Genomic DNA, 17,732 nt, shown 5'->3' with positions numbered 1-17,732 from the left:
GCTTCTTGCACGAGAAGCGAAACGTCTTCAAAGTAGAACAAACGAAGTCCAGTTGCCTCTTGAAAAAGCGCCTTTGGGACAACCCCGACCTGGATGACTGAAAACCTCCATAGATATTGTGACAAATTCTTCACCGGTGCTTCGCACACATTTGCTAGGCGTTTTGTTTTTTTTCCTTAACCAGCAAATTTTATTATGGAAGAGATAAATCTCCTTGGGAGATCCGCGCTTTTGTGTGGCCAGTGCTCCTAAGCTGGGGGATTCGTACAGCACAAAAGCATTTTTTCTGTTGTAGCAGTTCACAGACGCTGTTCAGATATATATATATATATATATGTTTCAAATGTTAACTCTTTAGATTACCTTGCTAGGCCCCAAACATGGGGCAAATCTTTATTTCCTGTTTTCAGCCTATCTTGAAGGCTATCGAACAGGCAGTAGTCACACCGGACAATTCCTATATTTGTGTAATTTACACACACATATATATATATATATATATATATATATATATATATATATATATATATATATATATATATATATATAGTCTCTTAAATCAGATCATTGTACTTACTAAATGCTTTGACAAGCCCGATCCATCAAAAACACCGTCCTCTAATAATCTCTTTGAAAGGCCACAACACCCTTAAGCATTATGACAAGTTGGGGCAGAATAAACTCCCAGTGGTGCGTCATTTGTGCCAAACTCGGGTTTTTTTCAACCCGTGTCTCATTGAATACAGATAGTCCTCGACTTACATCCATTCGTTTAGCGACCATTCAAAGTTACAGCGGTACCGACAAAAAAGTGACCTAGGATCATTTTTCATTTACTTGCGCCCTATGGTCAGGTGATCAAAATTCGAGCCCATGGCGACTGACTCATATTTATGACGTTTGCAGCGTCCCGGAGTCACGTGATCTGTTTTTGCGACCTTCTGACGAGCAAAGTCAATGGGGAAGCCAGATTCACTTAACAACTGAGTTACTAACTTAATAACTGCAGTGATTCGCTTAACAACTGTGGCAAAACTCATTTAACAAATATCTTGCTTAGCAACAATTAATCTCGTGCTCATTTGTGGTCGTAAGTTGAGAACTGCCTGTAATCCTAGATTATGTGGCTGGGTTGCTTGAAGGGGTCGCTCTTATCAAGACGTAATTAAAACTGCTCCTTGTTCCCTGTCATCATTAACCAGTTGATTTGATTCATCTCTGCAGTTAATCGGTGAAGGTTTTTTAGTTGTAATTTATAGCTTTTGCTGTCAGAGAGCAAATGGAAAGTTTTTTTCGGAGGGAAATTGAAAGAACATTATTCCTAATTAAGTCTCTTAAATTGCATGCAATTTGAGCACAGGCGTTTCTTTCATTGTACAGGTAATCATAGAATAGAATAGAATAGAATAAATGGAATGGAATAGAATGTAGAATAAAAAATAGAATAGAATAGAATAGAATTAGAATAGAGCTAGAAAGGGACCTTGGAGGTCTTCTAGTCCAGCCCCCTGTTCAAGCAGGAGAACCTATACCGTCTCAGACAGCTGACCGTAATGGAGGCCAAAATTTCCTTTGTGTGTCACAACGGTTGTAAATTGAGGCACCCACACGAGTGAACTTGATTTGATGACCACATTTTGTGAAAGTCACAAAGTGTGTCACTGCACTTGCAAGCTGAATCATGGTCATTAAGTGAATCACGTGCTCGTTGAGTGAATTCGTTCTTCCCAAAGGGTGGTCATAAATGCAAGCACCCGTCCGACTGTCCTGATTTTATGACGTTATTTCCAGCAGTTGTTAAGCAAACATGGCAGTCATGAATGAAACGTGGTCGTAAGGCAAGTACAATGGTCGTTAAGCAAACCCATTGTCCACATTTTTTTTCCCTGAAGTTGAAATTTATAGAATATGGAATAACCGAGTTAAAAGGGACCCTGGAGGTCTTCTAGTCCAACCCCCTGCTCAGGCAGGAAACCCTATGCGATTTCAGACAGATGGCTGACTACTACTGTTAACTACTAATTGGTGCTGGAAATCATAACTCTTTGCGTGTGTGCCGAAGTTATGCTAATCGTCCTCTAGAGTCGTTCGTTAATATATTCTCTCTTCAAATCAGGCAATTATGTATGTCAGTATGCAGTATTCAGTCTTAAAATACTCAAAACTTAATTAAGCGAGTAACGCATACAACTGTCTGATCATCAGAGTCTTGATAATATAGCAATTCTTTCCGTTTTGGGCGGCTTTCAGGATGTACCTTTAGAATACGGGTAGTCCTCGCCTTATGACCACCGTTGAGCCCAAAACCTCTGTTATTAAGTGATAGATTGGTTAAGTGAGTTTTGCCCCTACTTTGTGACCTTTCTGGCCACAGTTGTCAAGTTGAAGTAAGAACGTGGTTGTTCAGTTGATGTAGCTTCCCCCGTTGACTTTGTCAGAAGATTGCCAAAAGGGATCACGTGACCCCCCGGGATACTGCGACCGTCATAAACATGAGTCCGTTGCCAAGCATCCAAATGTAAATCACGTTTGGTGTGACAATTCGTAAGTGTGAAAAACAGTCGTAAGTCACTTTTTTTTCAGTGCTGTTGTAACTTTGAACGGTCACTCAATGACCTGCTGTAAGTTGAGGACTACCCATAGAAATTGCTCAGAGGATAAAACTGTGTTTCGTCTCCTGGACGAAATTTCTTTTGCTATGTGAGCTTTGCCCCCTTTTAGGACCTCTTCTGGCCGCCGTGGTTAAGTGAATCGCTGCAGTGGTTAAATTGGGAACATCGTTGTTAAGTGAATCCGGCTTCCCCATTGACATTGCTTGTCGGGAGGTCACAAAATGGGGGTCCCATGATCCTTTGCTGCTTTCAAAAGCTTGCAGTTTCGCGGCCCAGCTGTAGCTGAACACATGTATTATTATTGCAATTTGCTCATGGCAGCTATTGAAATAACAGTAATTTGTGTGGAGCCGTGATTGTTGATGCAGGCGGATCTGCTGTGGAGCATCAAAAGTCTGCCTGAAGAATAACATTTATGCAACACAAGAATTACATTTATGCAATGCAACACAATCAACCCGATCGTTAGACCCGGGTGAAGCACACCTATATCTTATATGCAAAATGGAACACATTGTCGTGACTCGGAAAATCACGTGTTTTCACCGGGAATACGTGTGGGGGGAGGGAATCCTTCTGCCTTTTTTAAGGGATTCATTTTTATTTTCCCCAAGGAAAATATGCAAAAAGTTGGACTTTTTTTTTTGTTTGATTCTTTCTTTCTGATTTTGGAGAAAATCGTTCCAGGTAAAAGGTAATTAAAAGATGAATCAAGAGCGATTTCTGTTGTTTCTGGAGGATTTTCTTCCAAGAAATATGAAATAGCGACTAAGTGCCATCAAAGCCATCTTGAACTCTTAGCCTAGAACACCGATAGTCCTCACTTACTGACCGCAATTGGGACTGTCTAGTCCGCCGCTAAGCAGCACGGTTCTTAAGTGTGATGTGGCATGGCTGCCCTGACTTAAGACATCAGCTCCAGCTGCAGTTGTTAAGCAAATCACCCGGGGATGTTAAGAAAGAGACATGTGTGTATGAAGCACGACTTCCCGCTGGCTTCCCCACTGAGTTTGCGTGTTGGAAGCAGGCTGTGACGTTCACAGAAGGCGATCATGTGACTGTGGGTATCACAAGCTATTTGCCAAGTGCCTGAGTCATATGACCATGAAAATACCACAATACCTGCAATACCTGTAAATCTCCTTTCTCAATGCTTTTATAACTTTGAACGGCCACTGAACGAGTGGTTGGTAAGCGAGGACTACCCATAGTTCCATTATTTGAGTTAGCAGCCTTATAAGCTCATTTTTTCCCCTTCCTGATATTTTCCCACAAGAGCTGGCTTTTGTCAAATGAATCAAGTAATAATAATAATATTGGAAGGGACCTTGGAGGTTATCTAGTCCAACCCTCTGCTCAGGCAGGAAACCCTATACCATTTTGGACAAATGGCTGTCCAGTCTCTTCTTAAAAATTTCCAGTGTTGGAGCATTCACAGCTTCTGGAGGCAGGTTGTTAATAATAATAATAAAGTTGGAAGGGACCTTGGAGGTCATCTAGTCCAACCCCCTGCTCAGGCAGGAAACCCTATACCATTTCAGACAAATGGCTGTCCAGTCTCTTCTTAAAAACCTCCAGTGATGGAGCGCCCACAATTTCTGGTGGCAAGGAGTTCTTCTGACTAATCGTTCTAACTGTCAGGACTGTCCTTAGTTCTAGGTTGCTTCTCTCCTTGGTTAGTTTCCATCCATTGCTTCTTGTCCGGCCTTCAGGTGCTTTGGAGAATAGCTTGACTCCCTCTTCTTTGGGGCAGCCCCTGAGATACTGGAACACTGCTATCATGTCACCCCTAGTCCTTCTCTTCATTAAACTAAACATACCCAATTCCAGCAGCTGTCCCTTACATGTTTTAGCCTCCAGTCCCCTGATCATCTTTGTTGCTCTTCTCTGCACTCTTTCTAGAGTCTCAACATCTTTTTTACTTCGTGGTGACCAAAACTGGATGCAGTATTCCAAGTGTGGCCTTACCAAGGCCTTGTAAAGTGGTATTAGTACTTCACGTGATCTTGATTCTATCTCTCTGTTAATGCAGCCTAGCATTGTGTTGGTTTTTTTGGCAGCTGCAGCACACTGCTGGCTCATATTGAAGTGATTGTCTACTAGGACTCCGAGATCCCTCTCACAGTTACTACTATTGAGCAAGGTACCACCTATACTATACCTGTGCATTTGATTTTTCCTGCCTAAATGTAGAACCTTACTTTTTTCACCGTTGAATTTCATTTTGTTAGATAGCGCCCAGTGTTCGAGTCTGTGCAGATCCTCCTGTATCTTAAGCCTGTCTTCTGGAGTATTGGCTATTCCTGCCAGCTTGGTGTCGTCTGCAAATTTGATGAGTTCCCCATCTATCCCCTCATCCAAATCGTTGATGAAGATGTTGAAGAGCACTGGGCCCAGAACAGAGCCCTGGGGCACCCCACTACATACTTCCCTCCATGTAGATGCGGTTCCATTGAGGACCACACGCTGAGTACGGCCTGAATGTGGCACGAAAGGTCGTGAAATGGGGCAAAACTCACTTAACGACTGTCTCCCTTAGCAACAGATGTTGGGCTCAATACTTTAGAAAGTGCTTCGCCAAACGAGCTTTGGCCTACCTCAAAACAAGGAAAGCATCCCGGCCAATATATTTGTTTATTTATATTTATTTATTGTTATGAAATCGTTATGTCTCCCATCACTCCTATAAGACGATTCTGGGCAGCTTTTATAGGAATTCAAAGGCTCTCCTTGCACTTTACGGCTTTATTCTGCCGCTGGCTTTTAGTTTTTGCAATTCCAGTTTTATTGCCGTTTTATTTCATCTCGCTTGCGGTAAAGATAATTTTTGTAAACGGAAAGGACCTAACAAGAGGATATGAAATAAAACAGAAAATTTAGAGCATCTTCCCGGCGGGAGAGGCAGAGGTTAGAGAAGATAACAGATAGTCCTTGACTTACGACCACAATGGAGCTCAATATTTTTGTTGCTAAGTGAGACATTTCTTAAAGTGAGTTTTGTCCCGTTTTTACAACCTTTCTTGCCACAGTTAACTTTGCTGGTCAGATGGTCGCAAGAGTTGATCACATGACCCTAGGATATTTGCGACTGTCGTAAGTACATGCCAGTTGCCAAGCTTCCGAATTTGGATCACGAGATCATGGGGATGTTGCAGTCGTCATAAGCGTGAAAAATGGTCCTAAGTGATCCGGCCAACAGCCATCAGGCTAGATCTCCCTTTGACAGCCTTGAAAAGGATGTTAAAAACAGCTCTTTTCCGATGATCTGACTGCCTCATCCCTTTTTTAATTTTCTCTTTGAGTTGTTTTTATTGGGCCTACTATATTTTGCGTCTTGACCTGGTGATTTCGTTTCTTGTTGCTCCTTTTCCCTGTATTCAATGCCTGCTTTTATTTGTTGGTGCATCAGGAACACGGACGAAGGTTGTAAGATTGTGGAGGGATGTTAAAGTCGTTAATTCAGCCACTTGATAAAACCGCGAGAGTCTCATAGGATCCTTCTACAGATAGACCTCAATTTATGTCCATTCATTTAACAACCATTCGAAGTAACCACGGAGTTGAAAAAAGGAACATGATTGGTCCTCACACTTGTGACTATTGCGTTATTTGAACATGATTGTACCTCACACTTATGACTATTGCCTTATTCGAACAGGACTGTACCTCATACGTAGGACTATTGCAGCATTGTGACATGAGTGGTCCTCACACTTATGACTATTGCATTATTCAAACATGATCATACCTCACACTTATGACTATTGCGTTATTTGAACATGATTGTTCCTCACACTTAGGACTATTGCTTTATTTCGACAGGATTGTTCCTTACACTTATGACTATTGCAGCATTCCGACAAAATTGGTCCTCACACAACATGATTATTCCACATTGTAGCATTCCGACATTTTTGGTCCTTATATTTATGACTATTGCGGCATTCCAGCATGATTGTTCCTCACACTTATGACTATTGCAGCATTCCGACATGATTGGTCCTCACACTTATGACCATTGCTTTATTTTGACAGGATTGTTCCTCACACTTATGACTATTGCAGCATTCCGACATGATTGGTCCTCACACAACATGATTATTCCACATTGCAGCATTCCGACATGTTTGATCCTTATATTTATGACTATTGCGGCGGGAGCACTGACGGCGTGGCATCTTCGACCCGCCCCCTGTACCGCTACGGCCGTTGCAACAATCCTCAAGGAGACGCCGCAGACCAGCTTTACAACGGTAGCGGCAACAACGAAGACATGGGCGGTGAGGCAGCTGCTCTGGGCCCTGGTCGACCGTCCTCCGAGGGGCCTTGACAGAGGCCCTGACAGAGACTCTAGTAACAGCGGTGCGGCGTCTCGACCACCGTGGGCTGCCCCTGGACGGCGGTGCCTCCGAAAGATTCACAGAGACGCTGGACAATGGAGGCGACGGCCCGAGCCACCTCCTCGAGACACCTTGATCGGAGACGGCAACACCAGGGGCATGACACCAGGGACTCCCGTACCTCTGGGAGGCCACGCTCTGGATGGTCCTCAACCAATAGGGGCCATGGAACTGTGGCCGGGAACAACGCCCAGAGGATCAGGGAGGGAACTGTTTGGGGCGGCTGAACCACCGGAGCTGACGCCAATTAATGGATCCCTCCATCCTGCCTTCTGCCCACTCTCACCCATCTTTGCCCATTCTCTCCCCACAGAACATAACGGGCCTGGGTGCTAGCCACAGTGGCAGAGTGGCTGGGCCTTACACCTGCTACCCCATAGAGGTGAGAGCTCTATGGGGTATGCCTCACCCAGAGTACGTTCTGGACCACCTCCGGAAGCAGAGACACAACCCATCGTGAGAGGATGAGGAGTGGCCTGCTTCTGGGGGTTCGCCCGGCCAAGTGGCAGTGGCAGGGCGACGATCCAGATACGCACCTACCCGACTCGACCCTCCTGCAAATTCACCATCCAGGGGACAGCCTTCCCAGAACCACCTGTGACTATGCTTGTTCAATACTCTAGCATAGCACTGCACGCCCTCAGGGGTTCCCCACTCTCGTGGGTGCGACCCGCCTGCATCACATCCAATCTTGATGACGGGCTCAACCACTGGGCCTCTGAGAGATGGCCGGGCAGGGTCAGGGGCCTCCAGCATAAGCCCAACAAGAAGCCCCTGATTAAGTTTTTAGTTAAGTTTTTTGTGGGGTTAGGGAGGGGGGAGGGAGGAGACTATGGTTGCGCGGGAAAGGCACGCCTTCCAGCCACCATAACGCATGCCAGGCCCACGGCCGTCCGCGACGGCGTACAACGAGGACCAGTCGCCGATAACACCCAGTGGCGTCCCATCCCTAGGATGGTGGGGAATGGCAGAAGGTGCACAGACAGAGGGCCGTATCGTCACCGGGAGTGTCATCTCCGCCCTATACAGGCGGTGAGACGCTCCGACCCTCTGTTCTCCCCCGGAGGACCCGGGAGCAAAGGTGCGCACCCTCCCATGCTAAGGCTGGTCTACCTGAATGCAAGGTCCGCAGCTAACAAAGCTCACCTCATTCGTGACCTAGTGGAGAGTGAGCATGCGGACCTGGCCTGCATCACGGAAACCTGGCTGGGCCCAGAGGGGGGTGTTCCTCTGGTTGACCTCTGCCCGCCAGGTTTCCAGGTACTGCACCAGCCCCGGGCTCATGGGAGGGGCGGGGGAGTGGCAGTTATCATCAGGGAATCCCTTAGCCCGCGAGAGACCACCGTCCCTCAGATGGTCGGGTGTGAGTCTCTCCTACTGAGATTCGGCCCAGGGGCGCAGTTGGGTCTGCTGCTGGCGTACCTACCACCTAATCGTGCAGCGGCGGCCCTACCCGAGCTACTCGATGTCCTCTCAGGGTTGGTGGTTGAATTCCCAAGACTCATGGTCTTGGGCGACTTTAATCTACCGTCCCTGGGAGGATCGTCCGAACTGGCTCGGGAGTTCATGGCTTCCATGACGGCCATGGACCTGTTGCAAATAATTTCTGGGCCGACTCATGAGAGAGGCCACAACCCAGACTTGGTGTTCTTGTCTGGACGGTGGCGCGATGATGTCGGTGGGGGTGCCACAACTATTACGCCCCTGTCATGGACCGATCACCACCTCCTGCGGCTAGACTTCCCCCTTGCCACCCCCCACCGTGGGTGCACGGTGCCAGTCAGATGGTACCGCCCTAGGCGCCTAATGGACCCTGATAAGTTCCAGGCAGCGCTTAGGGACTCGCATGCACCCCCTGCTCACAGCTCGGTGGAAGCCTTAGTGGAAGCCTGGGAAAAGGCAGCCACAGAGGCTCTGGACCGAGTTGTACCCTTGCGGCCTCTGACCCGACGCAGATCCCAGCGAGCCCCATGGTTCACCGAGGAGCTCCGGGAGATGAAGCGTCGGAGACGGGGCCTAGAGAGCCGTTGGAGGTCCAGTCGATCCGAATCCGACCGATTGCGACTAAGAACCCTCACCAGGTCTTATCTCGCTGCGATAAGGGTGGCAAAATCCAACTACTTTTCCACCCTCATCGCGTCCGCAGATAATCGCCCGGCTGCCTTGTTCAGGGTGACTCGCTCCCTATTAAACCAAGAGGTGAGGGAGGAACCCTTGCAGGGTCGAGCCGAGGAATTTGGTCAATATCTGCTGGATAAAATCGCTCGGATCCGAACTGCTCTGGACTCCAACTGGGCTGAGATGGAAGAACAAGACTTGGACAGTCTTGTCGACGTCATCTGGGAAGAATTTGATCCTGTAACTCCTAAGGAAGTGGACAGGATTATGAGAAGGTTGAGCTCCTCCACATGCTTACTGGACCCGTGCCCTTCCTGGCTGGCCTATGCAGCTCGAGAGGCGACACGAGGCTGGTTCCTAGCGGTCATCTCTGCTTCTCTGAGTGAGGGTCACTTCCCCACCGCCTTGAAGGAGGCGGTGGTGAGACCTCTCCTCAAGAAGCCCACCTTGGACCCATCCTCTTTGAATAACTTTCGTCCAGTCTCCAATCTTCGCTTCCTTGCGAAGGTTGTTGAGAGCGTGGTGGCGCACCAACTTCCTCAGATCCTGGATGAAGCGGTTTATCTAGACCCGTACCAATCGGGTTTCAGGCCGGGCTACAGCACGGAGACGGCATTGGTCGCTCTGATGAATGATCTCTGGAGAGCCCGGGACAGGGGCCATTCCTCTGTCCTAGTCTTATTAGACCTCTCGGCGGCTTTCGATACCATCGACCATGGTATCTTGCTGCGACGCCTCAGGGGACTGGGAGTGGGAGGCATGGTTCTGCGTTGGTTCTCCTCCTTTCTCCAGGGTCGCTCGCAGTCGGTGCTGACAGGGGGACAGAGGTCGACCCCGAGGCCTCTCGCTTGCGGAGTCCCTCAGGGGTCGGTCCTCTCGCCTCTCCTGTTCAACATCTACATGAAACCGCTGGGTGAGATCATTCGCAGTTTTGGAGTAGGGTACCATCAGTATGCTGATGACACCCAGCTTTTTATCTCAACTCCTAACAATATCAGTGATGCCCTAGACGTGATGTCCCGCTGCCTGAAAGCGGTCCGGGAATGGATGGGGAGAAACAGGCTTCAACTGAACCCGGACAAGACTGAATGGCTGTACGTACCGGCAAGCCAGGAGATTCAGAACGTCCCACTGCTTAACATTGGGGACAAGTTACTTCCCCCTGTTGATAGGGCCCGCAACCTGGGTGTCCTCCTAGACTCGCAGCTCTCCCTGGAAGACCACATTGGAGCTGTGACCAAGGGGGCCTTCTCCCGGGTTCGACTAGTTCGCCAACTACGGCCTTATCTGGACCTGGATTCCTTACGTACAGTCACCCATGCCCTTGTGACATCTCGCCTAGACTATTGTAACGCTCTCTACATGGGGCTGCCCTTGAGATCCACTCGGAAGCTTCAACTGGTGCAAAGTGCGGCGGCACGGACACTCTTGGGAGCCTCCCGATACTCCCATATCACACCTCTCCTCCGTGCGCTGCACTGGCTTCCGGTTGCCTTCCGTGTGAAGTTCAAGGTGCTAACAATGACATTCAAAGCCCTACATGGCATGGGTCCGGACTACCTACGGGAGCACCTTCTGCCGATGTCAGCACCCCACCGTCCTGTGCGCTCCCACAGAGAGGGCCTCCTCAGGGTGCCACCGCTCAAGGAATGTCGGCTGATGGCCCCCAGGGGGAGAGCATTCTCAGTGGGTGCGCCAACCCTCTGGAACACCTTACCAACCGAAATCCGGATGGCCCCTGACCTCCGTACCTTCCGTCGCGACTTAAAAACTTTCCTATTCCAACAGGCTGGCCTGGCATGATAACGTTAATTGGGGTCCCAGTTTGTGTTCATTAGTGTTTCTTATTATTTTATTGTTCGGTCTGTATACCTTCCTTCCTCTGTACACCGCCCCGAGTCCCTCGGGAGAAGGGCGGTTTATAAAAACTAATAAATAAATAAATAAATAAATTCCAGCATGATTGTTCCTCACACTTATGACTATTGCAGCATTCCAACATGATTGGTCCTCACACTTATGACTATTGTAGCATTCTGACATGATTGTTCCTCACACTTATCACCATTGCTTTATTTCGACAGGATTGTTCCTTACACTTATGACTATTGCAGCATTCCGACAAAATTGGTCCTCACACAACATGATTATTCCACATTGCAGCATTCCGACATGTTTGGTCCTTATATTTGTGACTATTGCGTTATTTCAACATTATTGGTCCTCACACATGTCTATTGCAGCATTCCGACATGATTGGTCCACTTATGACTATTGCAGCATTCCCATGGTCATATGATCAACCTTCAGGTTTGGCAACTGGAGTGTACAGGTAATCCTCGAGTTACAACAATTCATTTAGTGGCCATTCAAAGGCCGATTATGCTAAAAGATGTTTCTGAGGGAAGATTACCCGTTATCATTTGTGTTCGCCAAATGGGCCAGGTAAACGGTTGAATATATTCCCTGCTTCCTTCCATATTTGCATTTTTTTCAGCTAGATTTTTTCTACAGACAAATCTTCATGGGTCAAAGAATATGTACAGGTAGTCCTCAACTTACAACCATTTGTTTAGGGACCGTTCAGAGTTACAACCGTACTGAAAAAAGGGACTTACGACCGTTTTTCAAACTTATGACCCTACGGTCACGTGATCAAAATTCGAACGCTAGACAACTGACTTATATTTATGACGGTGGAAGTGTCCTTGGGGTCACGGGATCCCCTTTTGCAACTTTCTAACAAGCAAAAACAATGGGAAGCCAGATTCACTTAACGACCGGGTTACTAGCTTAACACTTGCAGTGACTCTCTTCATACCTGAGGCAAGAAAGGTCGTAAAATTGGGTAAAATTCACTGAAATGTGTCTCTTAATAACAGAAATTTTGGGCTCAACTGTGCTTGTAAGTCGAAGACGGTTGCAGCATCTCGGGGTCACGTGATCACTTTTTGCGACCTCCCCACCCATCTTCAGACACGCAAAGCCAATGGGGGAAGCCAGATTTGCTTAACGACCATGTGACTCACTTAACAACTGCAGTAATTTGCTTAGCCACCGTGGCAAAAAAAAGGCCATTAATCGGGATGTGACTCACTTTAACAACCGCCTTACTTCAACAATGAAAATTCTGGTCCCCATTATGGTCGTAAGCCGAGGACTACCCATATTGCTTTCTTCTTTGCACCTCCGTAAATAATCTTCCTTCTCATTCTTCTCCCCCCCACCTCCCCCAGCTTGCAACTGTTGGTTGTGTATTAAAATGAACACAACGTATCTTGAAAGAAATCACACATCAGTCCTACACCCATCCTGATTGCCGTAACTGCTCTTTGCGCACTCAGAATCGGCATCAAGTTTTCTACTCTGATGGAGAAAAATAATAATTACCATAGCAACGTCATGTCCTACCTCCTCAAAGCAGGGACCTCCTTTCAGAGGCTCCCGAGCACCCAGCCAATTTGCACACAGGGTTTGTGAACAATTTGCGTGTCTCCTTTTGTTCCTGCGGTAGGACGTGGGTTGGCGGTATAAGATAAACAGCTATCAAGCTATGCTTATGCGTGCGTGTTTTCTTTCTGGGCAGGTTGTTGGGCTCTTGGGTGGCCACGCCCCACCTGCCTGGGAGAAAGAGAACAGCTACGTTTGGATGATCTCGGAGGAGAAACGGCTTGTCTTTCAAGCTCTGTTTTAAACTCCCGCAATGCATATCAGGTTGGGGTGGCCACAATACAGGTAGTCCCTTAGCTTAGGACAGTGGGAGACAATCTTGGCTCTTATATGACTCGTGGACTCCAACTCCCAGAATTCCTGAGCCAGCCATCCTGAGGAGAAAGGGAGAGGTTGCCATGCTGAGCCACGCTGGCTCAGGAATTCTGGGAGTTGAAGTCCACAAGTCATAAAAGGGCCATAGTTCCTCATGCTGGCTCAGGAATTCTGGGAGTTGAAGTCCATGAGTCATAAAAGGGCCATAGTTCCTCATGCTGGCTCAGGAATTCTGGGAATTGAAGTCCACCAGTCATGAAGGGGGGCATAGTTCCCCCATGCTGGTTCAGGAATTCTGGGGGTTGACGTCCACCAGTCATAAAAGGGCCATAGTTTCCCACCCCTGGCTTAGGAGCACAATTGAGCCCAAAGTCTCTGTTGTGAAGTGAGTTTTCCCCCTTTAAAAGACCTTTCTGGCAAATGGTTGTTAAGCGAATCGTTCCAGTTGATAAGTTGGTAATCCCGTTGTTAAGTGAATCTGGCTCTCCCCGCCCCCCAAATTAACTTTGCTTATCAGAAGGTCGCGAAAAGTGATCAAGTGACTCCGGGACACTGCAACCGTCATAAATGTGAGCCAGTTCCCAAACGTTTGAATTTTGATCACGTGACCACGGGGATGTTGCAAGAGTCGTGTAAAAACTGGTCCTTTTTTCCAGTAGCGTTGTAACTTTGAATGGTCACTAAATGAACTGTTGTAAGTCGAGGACTACCTGAACGTATTCTTTGACCTGTGGAGATTGTCAAACCAATGTTGATAAATATGAACCGGTGGCCAAGCATTTTGACCATGCAGCAAAAAAATGGTCATAACTCACATCTTTCAGTGCCATTGTAACTTTGAACAGTCACTAAGTAGTAAGTTGAAGACTATCTGTATAAAAAAGATGGTGAGACTCTAGAAAGAGTACAGAGAAGAGCAACAAAGATGATTACGGGACTGGAGGCTAAAACATATAGGGAACGGTTGCTGGAATTGGATATGTCTAGTTTAATGAAGAGAAGGACGAGGGGTGACAGGATAGCAGTCTTCCAATATCTCAGGGGCTGCCCCAAAGAAGAGGGAGTCAAGCTATTCCCCAAAGCACCTGAAGGCAGGACGAGAAGCAACGGATAGAAACTCATCAAGGAGAAGCAACCTGGAATTAAGGAGAAACAATTAGAACAATTAATCAGTGGAGCTACTTGCCTCCAGAAGTTGTGATTGCTCCAACACTGGAGGTTTTTAAGAAAAGACTGGACAACCATTTGTCTGAAATGGTATAAGGTTTCCTGCCTGAGGAGGGGTTTGGTCTAGATGACCTACAAGGTCCCTTCCAACTCTGCTGTTCGTATTCCTATTCTGTTCTGTTCTATTCCATTCCATTCCATTCTATTCTAAATTCTGTTCTGTTCTGTTCTATTCTATTCTACCTCATTATTCTATTCTATTCTATTCTATTCTATTCTATTCTATTCTATTCTATTCTATTCCATTATTATCATTATTCTATTCTATTCTATTCTCATTATTCTATTCTATTCTATTCTATTCTATTCTATTCTATTCTATTCTATTCTTCTCATTATTCTATTCTGTTCTATTCTATTCTGTTCTGTTCTTTTCTGTTCTGTTCAGTTCCGTTCCGTTCTATTCTATTCTATTCTATTCTATTCTATTCTATTCCATTTTCTATTCTGTTCTGTTCCGTTCCGTTCCGTTCTGTTCTGTTCTGTTCTGTTCTGTTCCGTTCCGTTCCATTCTATTCTATTCTGTTCTATTCTATTCTGTTCTGTTCTATTCTATTCTGTTCTGTTCTGTTCCGTTCCATTCTATTCTATTCTATTCTATTCTATTTTATTCTGTTCTGTTCTGTTCTGTTCCGTTCCGTTCCGTTCCATTCCATTCCATTCCATTCCATTCCATTCCATTCCATTCTATTCTATTCTATTCTATTCTATTCTATTCTATTCCATATTTTCTATTCTATTCTATTCTATTCTATTCTATTCTATTCTATTCTATTCTATTCTATTCTATTCTATTCTATTCTATTCTATTCTATTCTATTCTATTCTATTCTATTCTATTCTATTCTATTCTATTCTATTCTATTCTATTCTATTCTATTCTATTCCATTCCATTCCATTCTTTCATTATTCTATTCCATTCCATTCCATTCCATTCCCACAGTTGTTAAGTGAATCTGGCTTTCCTATTGAGTTTGCATGTCAAAGAGGATCACATGACCCCGGGACCCTGCAACCATCATAAATACGAATCAGTTGCACAAGTGTCCGAATTTTGATCACTTGACCGTGGGGATGCTGCAACGGTCATAAGTGGGGAAAAAGGGTCATAAGTCTCTTTTTCCAGTGCCGTTGTAACTTTGAATGCTTACTCCCCTTGGTGCAGTAACACTGAACCTCAATTTTTTACTTTTACATAATAGTATAAATTAGCCATTTCTATAAGAGAAGATCTATCTAATCAATAAAACCCCAAATCAAAGTTACTTTTTTTCCCCACCTCAAGCACAAAGCTCAGAGTGGTTTCCAAGTAGAAACAAAAGTAATTGTGCTTTTTATTCTCTTTTATCAAAGCAATCCGTTTAGCCATCTCTGCTAACTGCATCAGCTTTTGCAATCATTCCTCCTCCATTGTGGGGATTGAAGCGTCCTGTTTTTGTGCATAAAGTAATCTTAATAATAAAGTTGGAAGGGACCTTGGAGGTCATCTAGTCCAACCTCCTGCTTAGGCAGGAAACCCTATATCATTTCAGACAAATGGCTGTCCAGTTTCTTCTTAAAAACTTCCAGGGTTGGAGCATTCACAGCTTCTGGAGGCAGGTTGTTCCACTGGTTAATTGTTCTCACTGTCAGGAAATTCCTCCTTAATTCCAGGTTGCTTCTGTCCTTGATGAGTTTCCATCTGTTGCTTCTTCCCCTCCTGCCTTTGGGCGCTTTGGAGAAGAGCTTGACTCCCTCTTCTTTCGGGCAGCCCCTGAGATACTGGAAGTCTGCTATCATGTCACCCCTCGTCCTTCTCTTTATTAAACTACTTTAGACGTACCCAATTCCAGCAACTGTTCCTTGTATGTTTTAGCCTCCAGTCCCCTGATCATGTTTCTTGATCCTCTCTGCACTCTTTCTAGAGCAGGGGTGTCAAACTCAATTTCATTGAGGGCCGCATCAGCATTGCGGTTGCCCTCGGGGTGTGTGTGTGGGGGGGGCAGGGTGGGCGTGGCCTACTGGGTGGGCATGGCTAGAGTGCGTATGGCCTACTGGGTGGGCGTGGCCAGCTCTACATCATTGGCATCAAGGGTGCCTATGGGGGCCTGGGCAGGAGTGGGACAGATCTGGGGGTCTCTGGCAGAAGGAGGGTCTCTGGGCTACGGCCAAGGCAGTGGGGGCCGTTCCCTCACTGTTTCCGGGATGGCTTCGCGGGCCACATGAAACCACTTTGCGGGCTGGATCTGGACCCCCGGGCCTTGTGTTTGACATGTCCAGGGGTCGGCAACCTCGGCTCTTTTATGACTCGTGGACTTCAACTCCCAGAATTCCTGAGCCAGCTATGCTCAGGAATTCTGGGAGTTGAAGTCCACGAGGCATAAAAGAGCCGAGGTTGCCGACCCCTGGACATGTCTGTTCTAGAGTCTCAACATCTTTTTTACGTCATGGTGAACAAAACTGGGTGCTGCCACACATACAACATCAAAAGTTCCAAGTGGTTTTTCCAAGTCTTTTTCCTGTAAACCCAAAAGAAAGAAAAAAGTCGTATCTGGGAAAAGTGGTCATAAATCATTTTTTCGCCAGTCACTGTTTTAACTCTGAACAGTCAGGAACTGTTGTAAGATGCTTTATTTCTGCTTATTTCTAGCTTTTGGGGCCCGGCCTTGCAATTAAAACCTTCAAGTGGAATTATTGTGTGAAATACGGATTGGGAAGAGTGGAGGGCGTCGTTTTTATTTTTTCCTTGCTATTTCAACTCTGCCTTTGTTTCCTTTTTCCAATTTTCCCCTGTTTCCATAACAACACTGTAAATTTGTTTGGGTTTTTTTTGCTAAATCGCCCATCCTACCCATGAAAGAGGTTGTCGGGACTTTCTCCTTTGATTTTGCTCTGCAATTGAGTATATTTCAGGTCGGTGCAGTTTGCGAGAAGCAGCGGTTGTCTCGAGCTGTTTCTGTAAACCTGAAGGAACCTGCAAACACTTTCCCAACAATGCCATTTATTTTTATCTTATTTATTTGTTTGTATCTCATTTTATTGTTTTTATAAATAGAGAGAGAGAGAGGGAGGGAGGGGGAGGGAGGGAGAGAGAGAGGGGGAGAGGGAGAGGGAGGGAGGGAGAGGGAGGGGGAGGGAGTGGGAGAGAGGGGAGAAGGAGGGAGAGAGGGGGGCAGGGGGAGTAAGGGAGAGAGGGAGGGAGCGGGAGGGAGAGAGAGGAGGGAGGGAGAGAGGGGGAGGGAGGGGGAGGGGGAGTAAGGGAGAGAGGGAGGGGGAGAGAGGGGGAGGGAGGGAGAGAGGGAGAGGGAGAGAGAGAGGGAGTGGGAAAGAGGGGGGAGGGAGGGAGAGAGGGGGGCAGGGGGAGTAAGGGAGAGGAAGGGAGGGGGAGAGAGAGAGGGAGGGAGTTGGAGAGAGAGGGGGGAGGGAGGGAGGGAGAGACCCAGCCAGCTTTCATGTCTAATGTAGGACTAGAACTCACCGTCTCCTGGTGATTGGCCCAAAGTGACAACAATTAACCAGTGGAACAGCTGGCCTCCAGAAATTGTGGGCACTCCATCACTGGATATTTTTTAAGAAAAGACTAGACAATCACCTGTCTGAAATGGTATAGGTTCTCTCGCCTGACCTGGG

The 17,732-nt window shown here is 46.7% G+C and overlaps 2 protein-coding genes across 2 annotated transcripts in view; both read left to right on the top strand.

Annotated features, from left to right (window-relative positions):
• PPM1E (protein phosphatase, Mg2+/Mn2+ dependent 1E) overlaps positions 1-17,732 on the top strand; it is a 118,498-nt gene that overhangs the window by 18,124 nt on the left and 82,642 nt on the right. The gene's annotated exons all lie outside the window — the stretch shown is intronic.
• Positions 7,073-17,732, top strand: part of LOC310650870 (uncharacterized protein) — an 85,433-nt gene continuing 74,773 nt past the window's right edge. Inside the window, exon 1 of the mRNA XM_083379668.1 lies at positions 7,073-11,095. Within this exon, the coding sequence (XP_083235794.1) occupies positions 7,616-10,933 (3,318 nt within the window). The 5' untranslated portion in view covers positions 7,073-7,615 and the 3' untranslated portion in view covers positions 10,934-11,095. The remainder of the gene's footprint in view (positions 11,096-17,732) is intronic.

Source organism: Vipera ursinii (assembly GCF_947247035.1).
Source record: "Vipera ursinii genome assembly, chromosome: 1".
NCBI classification, from domain to species: domain Eukaryota; kingdom Metazoa; phylum Chordata; class Lepidosauria; order Squamata; family Viperidae; genus Vipera; species Vipera ursinii.
This window is presented reverse-complemented; position numbering and strand designations above follow the sequence as displayed.